The sequence below is a fragment of the Onychostruthus taczanowskii genome, unplaced genomic scaffold (genome assembly GCF_017590055.1).
Source record: "Onychostruthus taczanowskii isolate IOZ18803 unplaced genomic scaffold, ASM1759005v1 scaffold17, whole genome shotgun sequence".
Classification (NCBI taxonomy): domain Eukaryota; kingdom Metazoa; phylum Chordata; class Aves; order Passeriformes; family Passeridae; genus Onychostruthus; species Onychostruthus taczanowskii.
This window is the reverse complement of record NW_024498906.1, coordinates 14,584,159-14,599,517: the sequence shown is the minus strand read 5'-3', so window position 1 is coordinate 14,599,517 and position 15,359 is coordinate 14,584,159. Positions and strand designations below refer to the sequence as shown.

The 15,359-nt window shown below is 45.4% G+C and overlaps 1 protein-coding gene across 1 annotated transcript; it reads left to right on the top strand.

The window, feature by feature from the left end:
• The first annotated feature begins 497 nt into the window (after positions 1-497).
• On the top strand, positions 498-15,121 carry TMPRSS3 (transmembrane serine protease 3). Its single transcript, XM_041399868.1, is given in 12 exon segments — positions 498-585; positions 714-824; positions 1,707-1,823; positions 3,164-3,287; positions 4,300-4,425; positions 5,109-5,152; positions 5,859-6,024; positions 8,256-8,425; positions 9,808-9,903; positions 11,045-11,187; positions 12,328-12,480; positions 15,101-15,121. Coding segments are annotated over 12 exon segments (1,359 nt in total).
• Positions 15,122-15,359: the final 238 nt, after the last annotated feature.

Below are 15,359 nucleotides of genomic sequence, written 5' to 3'. Positions count from 1 at the left end.
GCTGATGTATATTTTAACTTTAGATGCAGCTTTTTGTACTTGTAAACTCAAGACTCAACTTTAAGCCATCACTCTTGCATTTACAGCAAAACTTTGAACAAATCAATTTTTCACAGTTTTTGAGACTAGGTAGAGGAGGATCCTGCTTTTTTTTCTTTTTTTTTTCCTTTTTTTTTTTTTTTTCCTTTTTTTGCATATTTAGCTTTCAGTAATTTTCAGTTGACCTTGCTTCCAAGACCAAAGGGACCAGTGAATTTCCTCTTTCTTGTCTTGAACTTTTATTTATGAGCTGCACACCGGTTTGATTACACAAAGAGAAGAGGTCTGAATTTCATTTTTATCCCAGAACTCAAGTTTTCAGCAGAGGTGCTCACATGCTTGAAAAGCTCCCAGTGTGATGTAGCCCATGAAAATGAAAATTTGGAGCTCACATTGCTGATTGCACTGGGGACAGGCCAGGTGCTCTGCAGGGCACAACTCACACCCTCCCAAGGCAAATGCTCAAGGGATGTCTGAGAGCAGCAGCAGCCCCAAAGCACCTGGAACCTTCTCATTCCCTGAAAGAGCAAATCTAAATCCCTTCAGGTGAGATCAGCTCAGGAAGCATATTCAGGAGTTATTGATGACATCTAGTTTAATGTTAGATAAATCTTTTTGATTGCCAGCTCAGCTGGTTTAACCTCACAGAAGCTTTCTCTCTGTCTGTTTTCCAGGAGATATTGAACCACCTTCAATGTGCCATGCTCTTGTCTCCCTAAAATACTTCCCATATATCTGTGGTTTATTCCTTGCAGTAATCCTAGCAGTTGCCATTGGCCTGGGTGGTGAGTACCATTAGTTATTTATTAAGTTCTCACTTAGCCATTCAAATGCTTAATTTTTCATGAGCCTTTTACTGAGAATGGAATTAAACTGCTACTGTGGCTTGTTTGTGGAAGTAAAAAATCTTGTTGAGGTGATGGCTTAAATTTTATTTACATGTAGAGATAAAATAGGTCTGGCGCTCCTGAGAAGATTGGTGTAATATTTACAACACTGGGGAACCTGCAGCTTCAGGAAACCTTCCTCCAGTAAAATTTTGTCAGCTCCCATCAGGCAATGAGCTGAGTTTAGAAACTGGAGGTAAAAAGGCTCCTGTGGGTAGCCCACACCATATTTTAGTCTTGTAATTCACTTCTCTAAGTTTGCTTTCAAGGAATTAAAGAACTTCCCCCTATCAAAAACAACTTCTACAAGGGAAAAGAAAATGCAGAATGAGTTTAGCTGTGGCTGGGAAGTGTGACCTGCCCGTGTCCAGGGGTTATTGTGTCTCCACACCTGGAATAGGGAGCAGCTTGTGAGAGGCTGAGGCATCCCCCTGGGGAGAGCAAACACTGGATGCGTTTTCCAAGGGTCTCCCTAATTTCCTGCTCAGGGTCTGAGGCACCAGGCAGGAACTGACCCTCGAGTGAAACTTAAACTGTGAGAGGGAGCTGGGAAGGAGTCAGCACACGCAGCAAGGCTGACTCCTCCTACCTGTCATTACTAATAAATGAGTTTTAGCAGCACCATGTAGCAACCTCCAGGTTGTATTTCAAAAGTTCCTGGAGTACAGGAGCTGCCTTTTCCTTAGCAAGACTGAAACCTGGACAGAGAATGGAATGCAGAAGTGTTAAATTAAAATCCAAGTGTGTTTTCATTGCCCTGTGTTCTTTCATTCCTTTTAGTCCAGTACAACTGCATCGGGAAGTTTCGCTGTCGATCGTCCTTTAAGTGTATCCAGAAATCAGCCAGGTGCAATGGTGTCTTCAACTGTAAAGAAGGGGAGGATGAATACAGATGTGGTAATTTAATTTTGATTATAAATCGCTCCTAACTCCTCCCGTAGAACTGGCAAGTTATCAAGGAATGCTTGTTGTAAAGATTTTGGGTGGGACAAGAAAGACAGAGACCAATGGAATATCTAAATCACCACTTCAGAGGAACAGTCTCTCTGAGGTACTGATTTACAGTTTAAGAAAAATCAGGCTGCTTTTTGGATAAATGTGATGACTGCTGAATATTGTTACTGCCATTTTTGATAATTATCTCCAGTAGAAGCCCAGATGCTTTTTGACTTCTCACATTTCCACTGCCTGCAAGGTGTAACCCCACTGCCTTATGGTGTGTAAATACAGAATACTCTGAATTCACTGGCACGCCGTTGTGCCGTGTCACTTTTGAAGACTGCAAAATCCTGGTATTATCTTAAAGGATGTGGGAATGGGAGAAATCAGACTTTTGTGCATTCAGTGCTGAAGAATTTGCTGCTTCACGTGTGAGATGGACAACTTATTTCTGAGTTTCTCTCTGTGGTAGTTTTGGGAATCACAAGGATGTTTTGAATGTTACTTCCCTGTCCTGTGCTATGGAAGGTGACTGTGATGTTCACAGCCCCTGGAGGGAAAGGACTCTAACATTAATAAACAGAATTACTGGGTTTTAGCTCAGAGCACTTGTAATCCTGGCTCCTGTACCTACAGGTAAGGAGGCAGCACAGCTTTCCATCTGTGCAACAGCAGGAATGACAAGAACCACGAGCTTTTGGCCCCAGCTAACCCTGCACAATGTGTTCAGCATTTGCAGAGTTTTCCCCAGGGAGGCTCGAGGTGTCTGTGAAGCCAGTGGCAACACCTCTTTGCAATTCCATAACACTGGAATCTGGGCACGTGTGGGAGAGCCCTGATCAGCAGTGACCATGTGCATGGCCTCCCTTCTCCCTCACAGATGTGCCCTTTCCCAGGTCCAGGACAGTGTCACCTCTCTGACACAGGAGATGCCCACCTTCATGCCTTACCCTGACCACAGGTACCCTCAGGGCAAAGCATCTGCACCTCCAGCTCACTGCAATCAGCAAGACTTGCTTAAAGCTCCCTGGAGGGCCAGGCAGCCTCCACCACCTGTATTAGAGTATTCCTCTAGCTGTCCTAGCTCAGGATACCTTATTTCCCTTCTTTAATGGAAGGAAAAAAAAATAAAGAAAAGCACAGAAAAATTCTGTCAAATGATGAAAAAGATAAGTAGTGGCTCAGTGAGGCAGAAAACAGACACCACAGCGGTGCCTCGGCACTGTCCTGTGCCTGATGTCATAGCTGACTATGATCTTCACAGCTGACTGAGGCTTTTCTTGTCCTGCATCCCAAAGTCAGGCTGAGTGGGAAGAGGGCAGTGCTGCAGGTGTTCACCTCTGGCTCCTGGCGCACGGTCTGCTCCGACGACTGGAGGGCAGAGTATGGCAACAGCACCTGCAGGCACCTGGGCTTCTCCAGGTATGGACACCAAGGGCCAGCAGCTTCATTTCCCGTTTTGAACAAGCTCTGAGCTCTTCAGTCTTTCTCATGAAACCTTGTGTTAGTTTGTGCCTTAAAAATGACTTAATCCACCTTTGTGAGCCACACGATTGAGGAGATTTGAGATGATGTACTTGTGCAGGGCAAATACCTTTTATTACTGCTATAAATCCTGCATGATGGCTAAATAGAATGGCTTGGCTAAATCTTCCCTGTGTGATGCAGGTGCCCAAATCCTATTTGTCACTCCAGTAGCCTGTCAGATAAGCACTAAAAACATATGAGCATTTTCCGCTTCTTAATAATAAATATACAGTTGTATACCTATAATAAATATATATAAAATTTATGTCATGGCATCTGACAGGATTTAAGGTCCACCTCATAATTAGAGAAGAACATGGCAAGGCAGTTCTTGCTGGCTTAATCCCATTCCTGAAAAAGCACTCTTTCTTTCACAAACTTTCATAAAACTGAGAAAAATTTGAAGTCGTGATTTGGCATGTTGCTCTGTTATTTCTTACCATGGCATCATTCTGATATCTGTTATAGTTAGCAGTATCAACCTTCTTTGAATAAATTATTGTTGCCTTTAGGATAAAATACATCTCAATTTTTCAACAAAGAGAAGAAAAAATTTAAAATTATTCACCCTCCCTGCCACAAAACATAACTCTAAAAAAAGGAGACAATGAGCTTGCAGGCAGCTCAGGTAGTGTGCCAACCACTTACAATGAAAAGTTCATTGTAGTATTACAACTAAAATTTATTTTCTCTGCCAGTTAAATACATCTCAGCATGTGTGGCTTCCCCACGTGATTATGTCAAAAATACATGCACGTGGTAAGGAGCATAGGGGGAGGAAATAATTACTTTTTCCGAATGCCAGAATCTGATTATTGTGGTTTTCATTAGCAGAACTGGTGAATTATTTAAGCAGATTGCTGCAATGCTGTCTGGGGAAGAAGCTGTGTTTGTGGTTTATTTGCAGTTATGTGAGTTCAGGTTACCTGCCCGTGGCTGCAGTTGAAAAACAGTTCCAAAGACATTTCGTATCCCTCAGCCACTGGTTCTCAGCTGATCAAGTGACATCCCTGCACAATGCCACCAGCCTCAGGTATGCCTCAGCTGCTTCAGGAAGAGAGCAATCAGTAGAAGGGGAATTATTGATAGTTTAGGGTTGTTGCTGTTTTTCAGGCACATTGTAGGTGTTTGGTGGTGTTACACATGCTAGACTGAGGTTCAGCAGCAATTTGCTGGAATATAAACTGAGAGTCTGATCCAGGACCAATTAAAATCAACAAAGGCTTTCAAATGAGCTGTTTGGAATGACTGTTTGTCCCATGATGCCATTTTTGCAAATGGATAGGCACCAGGCACTTCTGTTTTCCCCTTATCAAGCAGTTTGTTTCAGTTTGCAGATCCTTACACGTTTCCCAGTGGGTTTATGAACCCTTTATGGTCCATTTACTCCTCCTGACAAATGCTGGGGGTTTTTTTTAGTTACCTTCCAGTGAGAAGGGAGCAATGGATCCAAGGAGACTTCAGATCTTCCTGGTGGAAGAGTGAAGCCCTCTTCAGCAGGGCAGCATGTGGCTTGCAGCCTCCTGATGGTGGCCAAGCTCCTGACCTCAGTATTCCAGTTAAAGGCCCTGATTAGATTGGATGAGTTCATGCCTTTGTACCTCTTTCAGTATTTGAGCTACTTATAATTATGGGCACAGGAAAAGGATATAATATTGAAAAAAACACAAGGTATTTGTGAATTAGGACTAATGCTGCGTTGTCTTCTCATCTCAGGGAGGAATGCACTTCTGGCAATGTGATCATCTTAAAGTGTTTGGGTAAGAATCAGAAAAAGTGAAAATAAAAGCAGAGACTATTCTTCTTTATAGCAAGAGTTGGGAGCAGCTGTGTACTAAGGGCATATTATACTATCAGTTTATCACACCAAAGAAAAATTGTATTTTTTATGTAAAATTTGAAAGCATCTCAGAAGATGAAAATAGGCTGGGAGGACAGATTGGCAACATCAGATAGCAGGAGCATTTCAGTGAGAATCCCAGTAGGAAGTGTATATTTAAGGACTGTGTGTTGAGTCCAGGGGCTCACACTGTAATTCCAAGTCTTTGGCATCTTGGCAGGAAAAGTGAAATTCTGTCTTAATTGAATTCTCATCCTGCACCTCTCCATGCTACCTAATTTCCAGACTGGGATACAAAAATTCAAAATACAACAGCAAAATCACCATGAGGGGAGAGGAGATGCCTGATCCTGCCTGTGTGGGACCCTGAGGACGAAGGAGAGCAGAGCAGGGGGGTTTTACAGCTCAGCTGAGCACTGCACCTGCAGGGAAGGGAGAAACATGGACCCCACAAAGCCCAGACCACGAGTGACCTGCAGGGATGGGAGTGAGGAGGAGAAACCTCTGGGATGTGGCCATGGGGATGGGGTGAGGATGCTCCAGCTGCAGGGAGCTCAGCAAGGCTGAACGTGACCCAAACTGGGGCTGTGTTTCCTCTCTGGACCGTAACCTTTGCTTCCTGGCAGCGTGTGGGACTCGGGCCAGCTACGGGCCGCGGATCGTGGGGGGCAACGCGTCGTCACCCCAGCAGTGGCCGTGGCAGGTCAGCCTGCAGTTCCAGGGCCACCACCTGTGTGGGGGCTCGGTCATCACCCCGCTCTGGATCCTCACGGCCGCCCACTGCGTCTACGAGTGAGTGCCCAAAGCCCCCTGCTCCGGGGACGCTCTGCTTGCTCTTAGAAACAACCCGCAGGATGCGCTGCCTCATCCGTGGCTGATCCTTAGGGTTTGGTTTTGGTGTTTTCCATGTGTTTGTAACGCTGTGATTTTTCAGTGTATAGCTCTAAACTCCGTACAGGGTGTTAGCTGCTCTCCCAGTTTGGTCAGACAACATAATTCCTCTCCAGGCCTGGGAATCAAGGATACCTCGCTGTCTTGAACCCCAAGAAATGTAGACAAAAGTGAGTTAGGGGAGCAAACTTGGGATCAATGACTTCATTTCCTGAAGCTGTGATTGGAATATTAACCCCTGTGAGAAATGATATTCACTTCCAAAATTCGAAAAGGTCTATTAAAACCTTGTCAAAAATACAACAGAAGACTGAATAAAGAAAATATTATGGGGTAGGGAGCAGAAGATCTTTCCCACCATGTGCTCATCCACACAATGGAGGTCTTGCCTTTTAACCCTTTAGCCCTTCCCAAAGTTCTGTCCATTGACTCCTTCACCATCCAGCGGTGGAGTTTGCTTCCTTAAATCTTGATTGGATCAGGTGCTGCCATAGTAACAAGCTGACCCTCCCAAATGTCCCAAACCCAGGCCATCCCATAATAACAACACGGGGGGGTAAAACATAACCCTGAACATATATACATGATATTTGCCTTTTAATTTTGAGAGTCAATCATTGCATTACTCATCTATCACACCCCCAATATGCAAATGGACCAAAGTTATAAAAGTGTGAAAACCCGTGACCCATTGTCCATTTTTGGGTGTAGCCCCTGGGGGGGCTCTGTCTCTCCTAAATGTACCTGAAGGCCCTTCAATAAATAGAACTACTTTTTATTCCCTAATTTTGTCTGACATCTGTTTTAAGGTAGTCCCCAAAAGGCCTCATAACATTTAAGCTGTTCCTCTCTTTTTGCATGAGTCTTTATTGAAAAAAAAGCTTCCCCAAGAAGTGATCTAAATCCAGAATCCCTGTTTCCACATGATCAAGCCACTCCCAGCATCCTGGGAAAACATCTTAAAACAAGATTTAAGTGCTAGATTTTATGTATCCCAACCTGCAATTTCTGTAAATTGCATGTACAGAATTTGTATTTGGCTTCTCTGACCCACTGGAGCTCCAAAATAAATTACAGGATTCTTTTCAAGTTGACAGGACCAATCAGTGATTATTAGTCAGTTGTACTGTGCTTTGTGCCCTTTGCCACTTACTCACTGCTCCTTTCTATGCAGCTGAAGAGGTCTTCAGGTGGTAAATAGATGCTAAATAGTTATTTAAACTCTTCTTCTTTGTGTAATTACAAACATATTCATAATGAGCTGTCTGGTTTTGCAGTCTTGTTTGATGCTAATAGTGCAGGAGCACCTCTTGCTCTTACAAACTCCTGACCACTTTCACCAAAGACATTTAGACAGCTAAAATGGGATTTGTCTGCCCACTTTTAAGCACCTGCAACATGGATGTCTTCTTCTGAGTAAGTTCTTGTAGGATGCTTTTATGCCCAATAGAGAGAAGAGATGGGATAGACAAACCCCACTCCAAGTTCCTATTTAGAGCCCTGTGTTGCCATAAAAAATTACTTATGAATTCAGCATTTTAGAACCTTTGTCCTTGACTTTTTCACCCCAGCCCAGGTGGTTGTGGTGTGTTTGAAGGGTGATGGGGATGGGAGCTGGCAACACAACCCCCATCCCTGGAGCCTTTTCCCAGGGAAGTGAGGCCAAAAGGAGAGGAGCTGCTCATGTGCTGGAGGCTGAAGGATGTGCCAGCTCGTGGACTGGGGCAGAAACACCTTCCAGAAGGGAAGTTTCTCCTTGAAAATGCCTTGCCACAAGTGCTGCTGAGGTCTGGCTGAGTGCAGGTGTGCCAGGCAGCACCTGTGGGGTCTCACGGGAGCACAGACAGTGCTGATGAAAAACTCTCAGATATTTGTAGTGAGATACATATAATTGCCCTGATAATGTACCAGTGACCCAGTGTCTTACTAAGATCAGTCACCCAGTGTCTTAATAAAAATAGTTTTACATTTTTAAAAATTAGATGCAAAACATGGCCATTATTAATAGGTAGGTAAGCCAGCACAGCAGACTGGGGTTATTTGCCTGTTGTATGGATAAGCTCAGGGGACAATTAGAAAAACCTGAGGGTTTTCCTGGAAGTCTGACCCTCTCTTCTACCTCTTTGTTCCAGCCTGTACTTGCCGAGCTCATGGAGTGTTCAGGTTGGTTTTGTGACTCAGCAGGACACCCAGGTTCACCCCCACTCAGTGGAAAAAATCATTTACCATCGGAATTATAAACCCAAGACTATGGGGAATGACATAGCACTGATGAAACTGGCAGCACCTCTCGCTCTCAATGGTAATTTATCTCTGTGAGCTTGCATTTGATACTCTCACCTCCCCAGCTAACACACCCCTGTCCACCCAAGACCAGCAGAAACCCCCCAGCCTCAGTGTGAGCACCTCCTCTGTATTCCATATCCAGCCATGGACAGCAACAACGTGCTGCAAAGTGTTCCCAGTCCACTCTGGTATTGATTTACTGCAGGCATTTATTAATAGGCAAACATTAACTTTATTCTTTCTAAATATTCTTCCTATCTAAAATAAACACCCTGCCTCATTCTGCTTGGAGGTCACTGAGATTTTTATCATGTCCTTTCCATGAGTACTGGGGGATCCACAAGTGTCCAAAGCTGAAAATCAAGCCTGAATTTCAAAGAGAAGAGAAGGTGATTTAAATATAATGATTATTTAAATGAAAACTACTTTTATCTTCTTGACAGGATGCTACCTGCTGTTGATACAATGAGTTGAAATAATATGTAATAATGTTGTATGAATTGAAATACCTGCCAATGCCTCCTAATCACTGTGAGCTGGCTGCAAGGGGAGCTGGTGCTCTTTGTCACATCTAGGCAGTCCCTTTCTAAATCAATTCTCTTGTAATGGTTTAAAATTTCACTTTTAATGAAAATTCAGCTTGATTTTGTTCTGTTTTTTCTCTCAGATTTCTGCTGATTTCTTCTGCTCGTGAATAGCTTTGGCAATAAGGAATATTAAGGGATAATTGAGAAATAAGGAATAGTAGGAAGGAATAGTAAGGAATAGTAGTGGCTGTGCACCTGAGCATGATCCCACTGTGTCCCACGCTAGGAGCTTGATGCCTTGAGCTGGGATCACTGCACTGTGCAGAACAGAACCCCTGGGAGCTGCCCAGTTATATTTTGTATTTTCCCTCCCTTTCCTCAGCACCCATTTGTCCCTGCAAGCATCAAGCTCTGATTTTATCCCATGAAATTCCATGTCCCGAAACTCTGCGAGCTGATGGGTGGGAAGCAAAGGATCCAAGAATATTTTTGCCCTCTCGGGGATGTGCACACCCTTCTCACCCTTGAGAAGTGCTCCTTGTCTCACCCCAGCAGACCCAGGGCCTCTGATCTGCCCTTCAGCTTCATTTCTTGTTGTTCATTCTTCAATTTATTGAGCTGCTCCTCGTGTTGCTTCATGCCCAAAACTCTCTGGGGCTACTGTGGGGGTTGTCTCAAAGTCTCAGTGTTGTCCACAAGACAAAAAAACCTGCAGAAAACTGCCAGGCTATTTATGTGGGGAGTGGGTGGTGTTCATCACAAGTTCATTGCAAGCCAAATCTTCAAGTTTTTCTGAGACATATAAACTTTTTTTGCTAAATTTTGATTCTCTTCTCTCTCCTTTTTATTTTTTTTTTTTCTTCATAAATAGGTCACATCGAACCGATCTGTCTGCCCAATTTTGGTGAACATTTCCCAGCAGGGAAAATGTGTTGGGTATCAGGATGGGGAGCAACTGTGGAAGGAGGTATTTTAAATTGCCTGCTGATGATTTCACTATGTGCACACATCTTACATACAGTAAATACAGGATTTGGTTGGGGCACTGTTTAACACTAAATTTTCTGGAATATCTGGAGGGGGAAAGAAGACATATTACTAAAATTTATGCACAAACTGTACTGCAGAAGCACTGTGCAGACTCTTGTCACAAGGAATGGATGGGTATCCTCTGAAACAGTTGAAAATGACACACATAAAATGTCCCAGTGTTGTACCCAGCCTCAGTCAAACAGCCTGTGCCCTTTAGAACTCCAAGCACAGGAAGCACAGCGTGAATTCAAGAATTAACCATCCCCTTTTTTTAGAGAAAGCATATGTGTTATTTAATGGCAGGTTGGGTGATGTAAAATTGGATAAAACAAAATCAAAAAGAAAAGGGAAATTTTTTTTTCCCCATGACTCATGGGTGGTGTTAATCAATAACATAAACTGAACCACCTTCACGTGAAAATGGGTGAATTGTCACCCATTAATTGTTTTTTATCACTCTTCATTCATGTCACTGAATGTGTTCCTGTTGTTCAGAGAACAAGAACAGAACATTACCTGACCCACAGATAACAGCCAAAGGTGGGGAGAAAATGAAAGCAAGGTTTGCTACATAAAAAAACCCCAGCCCTAAACTGACAATAGGCAGTGTGCAAATACTCCCATTTGTAGAAAGGATCTGTTCAGGCTCTGAATTAAATAAAATAAATATTTATAAAGTAAATCAGATGTTTGTAGATGATTTGTTGACTAACAGAACAGGTGATAAATTCAGAACAGGTTTTGGCACTAGTATTGAACACAATGTTCAACAAGCTTTTTAGTTTATTAGTGTCATTAATTGTCTAGTTTGAAGTGGAAACACACAATGTGCAGATTTTATTGTTAGTTTATACACTGTGATAACCCACACTTCTGCAGAGTGGATAATTGCTGTGTTCTGCAAGTGATGAGACACCAAGTTGCCTTACTTTTGTTTTGCCATTTAACCATGTTTCTTTCATCCTTCCTTGCCAATTCTTTGTATATAAAACATTCTCTGTTTATAAATGGAGATTAATTTCAAGGACAGGAAGGTTTTAACTGTTTTTTTCTGTTGTTTTTTTTTTTTTTAACAGGTGACACATCTGACACCATGAATTATGCAGGTGTTCCTCTGATTTCCAATGCAATTTGCAATCACAGGGATGTCTACGGTGGGATCATAACTTCTTCAATGCTTTGTGCTGGTTTCCTAAAGGGAGGGGTGGACACCTGCCAGGTATGGAAGTTTCCAAACTGCAACTGCGCTCATTGGAAATGGAAAAACATGAGTGATAAGTTATCAGAAGGCACTCCCAGGCTTTTCTTGGGCAAACATTTGGGTTTGTGCCATTTATTCTGCTTACCGCAATTATCAATCACTGACCGTGTGCATTCACACGCTACAATTTCCTTTTTATACTTCTTCTCTGGGCCTTATCTGATACTTCTGAAGCCAGATTTGCTTAAGACATATTTTTCTGCATGTGCTGCAGCACGGTGCCATCCTTTCTCTGCCTTGGCTGTGACCTCTGCGCTGCACTGAATTGCACTTCCCAGCACTGTGAGCAGCTCCAGGGACCTGCAAGGTGCAGAAAGCCCACAGTGAAAAGCAGCCAGATAGGGCTGGAGAGGAATTCCTAGTGGAAGATGTCCCTGTTCCAAGCAGGAGGCTTGGATCTACATGTACTTCAATGTCCCTTCCAACCCAAACCTCTCTATGATTCTGGGAACTTCATGTTTCCAGATTTGCTCCATCCCAATTAAAATTGGGGCCAAAAAAAAAGCAAAGACAGTGGGTGTCTAGAACCGAATTTCGTCCCCTTTTTGCACATAACCTCCCCCAAAAAGGCACTTGGAACCAGCTGTGCCCAGGAGAGCTGCCCAAAGGCAGCGTGCTCAGCACACAGCTCCACGTGACACGAGGAGCCCTGCTCACCAGTGGGACAGGCTTGTTCCAAATTCCCTTTTTCCCAATTGTTGTGCTGGCTCTGATTCTCGTAGGGCAGGAAACTGCCCCAGCAAAGAAGAAATGGGAAGTTTTCAGTACTTGGATGTGAGTCCATTGAGCTGAGCCTGCATAGCAAAGTGCCTGGGAAGGGCTGGAAAAGCAGGCAGGGGTGGAGGCCAGATGTGAGCTTGGTGCTGCAACCTTGGGCTCAGCTCAGCTCAATAGCCAGGAGCCAGGGAAAGAAAAACAGGGTCCTCTACATGTCCCAAAAGTCTCCAAGCCCAGCTGTGAGGTGCTTTTCCCAGGACCCAGAACAGAGCAGAAACAAAAGATTTTGAATTACTGGAGTATGTCTCTCCCCCTACCTCCCCAAACAGACAATTCCCTCCTTTTCTGGAATTACAAGAATTTTAATTCTTTTTCCCTCAGGGGGATAGTGGGGGCCCTTTAGCCTGTGAAGATATGAGTGTCTGGAAGCTGGTGGGGACCACCAGCTTTGGAGTGGGCTGTGCAGAGAAGAACAAGCCAGGTGTCTACAGCAGAACCACCTCATTCCTGGACTGGATCCACGAGCAGATGGAGGTCTGGGCTTGCCCTGGTTGTCACCTCTGGTTGTCACTTTGTGCCACACGGGGTTTGGCCCATATTGGTCAGAGCTGAGCTGTGTTGTATGGACGTGTGAAATTGGAGGGGGTGTTTGGGGATTGGGACTGGCCCTGGGGCAGAGCAGGGTGCAGGGGTTTGGGGAGGGGCTGGGGGCACCCCACGGGGGTACAGAGGAGATGACAGCACATCCATAGGGGTGGGAATCACAGGGGAGGAGGACTGGAGCAGAACAGGGAGTCAGGAAGGGCTGAGTCAGGAGATGGGGGCAAGGAAAGAGATCCTTGAGGAATATATCATGTACACTTCTGGTGCCCCCAGTATAGGAAGGGCATGGGAAGGTTGGAGCAAGTCCAGAGAAGGGACACAACATTGCTGAGAGGACTGGAGTACCTCCACAAAGAAGACAGGCTGGGAAGGCTGTGGCTGTTCAGCGTGGAGGAGAGAAGGTTGTGTGGAGAGCTCAGAGCACCTTCCAGAGCCTGAAGGGGCTACAGGGAAGCTGGAGAAGGATTCTTTGTCAGGAACTGGAGTGTTAGGACAAGGAGTGATGGGTAGAAACTGAACGAGGGGAAATTTGGGTTAGGCAGGAAGAAATTTTTTACTGTGAGGGTGAGGAGGCCCTGGCTCAGGTTTCCCAGGAAGGTGATGGATGCCCCATCCCTGGCAGTGTCCAAGGCCAGGCTGGATAAGGCCTGGAGCAGCCTGGGACAGTGGGAGGAGAGGTTGGGATGAGCTGATCTTCAAGGTGCCTTCCAACCCTCACCATTCTGTGATTCTGTGACTTGGTTTGAAGCTGTGGGGCTGCTCCAGAGGAGCCTGGAGAGCCTGGCCAAAGACACTGCAGAGGGAACACCATGTTGGCTGGAAGGAGAGCAGAGACAGGGAAGTGAGGGGACACTGCAGCCACCTTCACCTGACCCAAGGGTGGCCCAGTGAGAGGAGAGCAGCTCTGCTGCTGTCACCTCCTCTCCAGTGCTGCCAGAGAGGTGCTGGGTTCAGGCAGCTGAGCACAAACAGGTGCTGTGCTCCAGGTGGGACTCCAGGCAGGCTCCATTGCCTAGGCAGGGTCATCCAGAGCCATTTCAGAGATCTCAGGCTGTCCTGCCAGGCTCACAGGTGTTCCTGCAGGAGAAAAGGATCTGCAGCTCACCCTGGGTTGCATCCATGGCTCAGATACCCTACAAAGGCTCAGGTGGTGCCAAGTGCACTAAGGCACCTCAAGTGGCACTGGAAAGGGGAAGGAGAACCCTCCTGCAGTGCCCTGGGAGGATTCTGCACAGGTAGAGAGCTGTGCACAGGCTTTTAGTTGTGATTTTCCTGTCAATGTGGCAAAGCCACAGAGTGAACATCCTGTTCTGCTGCAGCCTTGCCTCGGCAGACAGAGCTGCTGTTCCCACAGCCAGCCTGGGGGATGAGAAAATGCAACGGTGCCATTCCAGCAGCAGCAACCCAGCAGTGCAGGGACGTGCTGAAACCAGCCCTGGGGCCATCTCACTTATGAAATATGTGAGACTTCCTCCTTGTTTGATATTGCCAATATCAAACATTCACAGACAAGCAAATGCCCAAAATAAGGTGATGTGTGCAATTTCAGCTCAGCCCACCTCTGAATGCTGGATGACACACACTGTTTTCACAACTTGTGTTGCACATGATGATTTGTGCTATCACAAGCCTATCTGTCACTCAGAGAAAACAGGAAAACAGAATATTTCTGAGTCTTCAACACCTGTAGTATTACTGATTTTCTTCCCCCTGAATATATCATTGTGATTTATTTGCATATACAAACATTTCAGATTAAGAGCTCATATCACATGAAATCACAGATCTCCATTATAAAGCAATCAAAGGAGGAAAAAAAGTACAGCAAAGTCTTTGTTGAGCCAAGTGCTAAAATATTGGAATTTTTCAGAAGGACATCCTTCAGATGTAAGTTTATCCCCTTAGAAAGGATTTTCAGGTGCAGCATGGAGACTTGGACACTTTTTAATGGACTCTGAAGCAAACCTAAAGCAAGTAGAACTAGTGTGCCTTTGGAAGTGTGGCCAAGGGAATGGCTTGTACCTGGCAGAGCTGTACTGGGGCATAGCCCAGATCAAACTGGAGCAGAGAAGCTTTGGGGTGACCTAATTGCAGCCTTCCAGTGCCTGAGGGAGCCTGAAAGATGGAGAGAGACTAATGGCAAGGGCATGGAGGGACAGGACAAGAGGCAACGGCTTCAAACCCACAGAGAGTAGATTTAAACTAGACGTTAGGAATAAATTCTTCCCTGGCAGGGTGGGCAGGGGCTGGGATGGAATTCCCAGAGCAGCTGGGGCTGCCCCTGGATCCCTGGCAGTGCCCAAGGCCAGGTTGGATGAGACTTGGAGCAGCCTGGCACAGTGGAAGGTGTTCCTGCCATGGCAGGGGGTTTGGAATGAGATGAGCTTTAAGGTCTCTTCCCACCCAAGCCATTCCATGTTTCTATGATCCAGCTCCAGCAGCCCCTCAGTCCCCCTGGAGACCCGAGTGCAGTGGGAAAACCCTTTCAGAGTTTAACTTGTGGCAACACCAGCATTTGCAACAGATGCATAAATGTTTTTCTTTCCCCCAGAGAGAAGAACTGCAGACCTGAGGGGAGTGGCCCTGCCCTGGGCTCCTGAAAACCCACACCACACTCCAGCCCTGCAGGAGGACCCAGCCCACTCTTCTGGTCACCTGCTCTGAGCTCTGGACCTTCACAGAGCGCCTTTCACCATTTCTTTTTGTTTCTGGCAACTGCATTTGATGCAAACTGCTGCACACCCGGCCTGTTTTGGGTGCAAGAAGCAGGTGGATGATGGATGATCAGCGTGTGTGCTTACTGTCAGCTA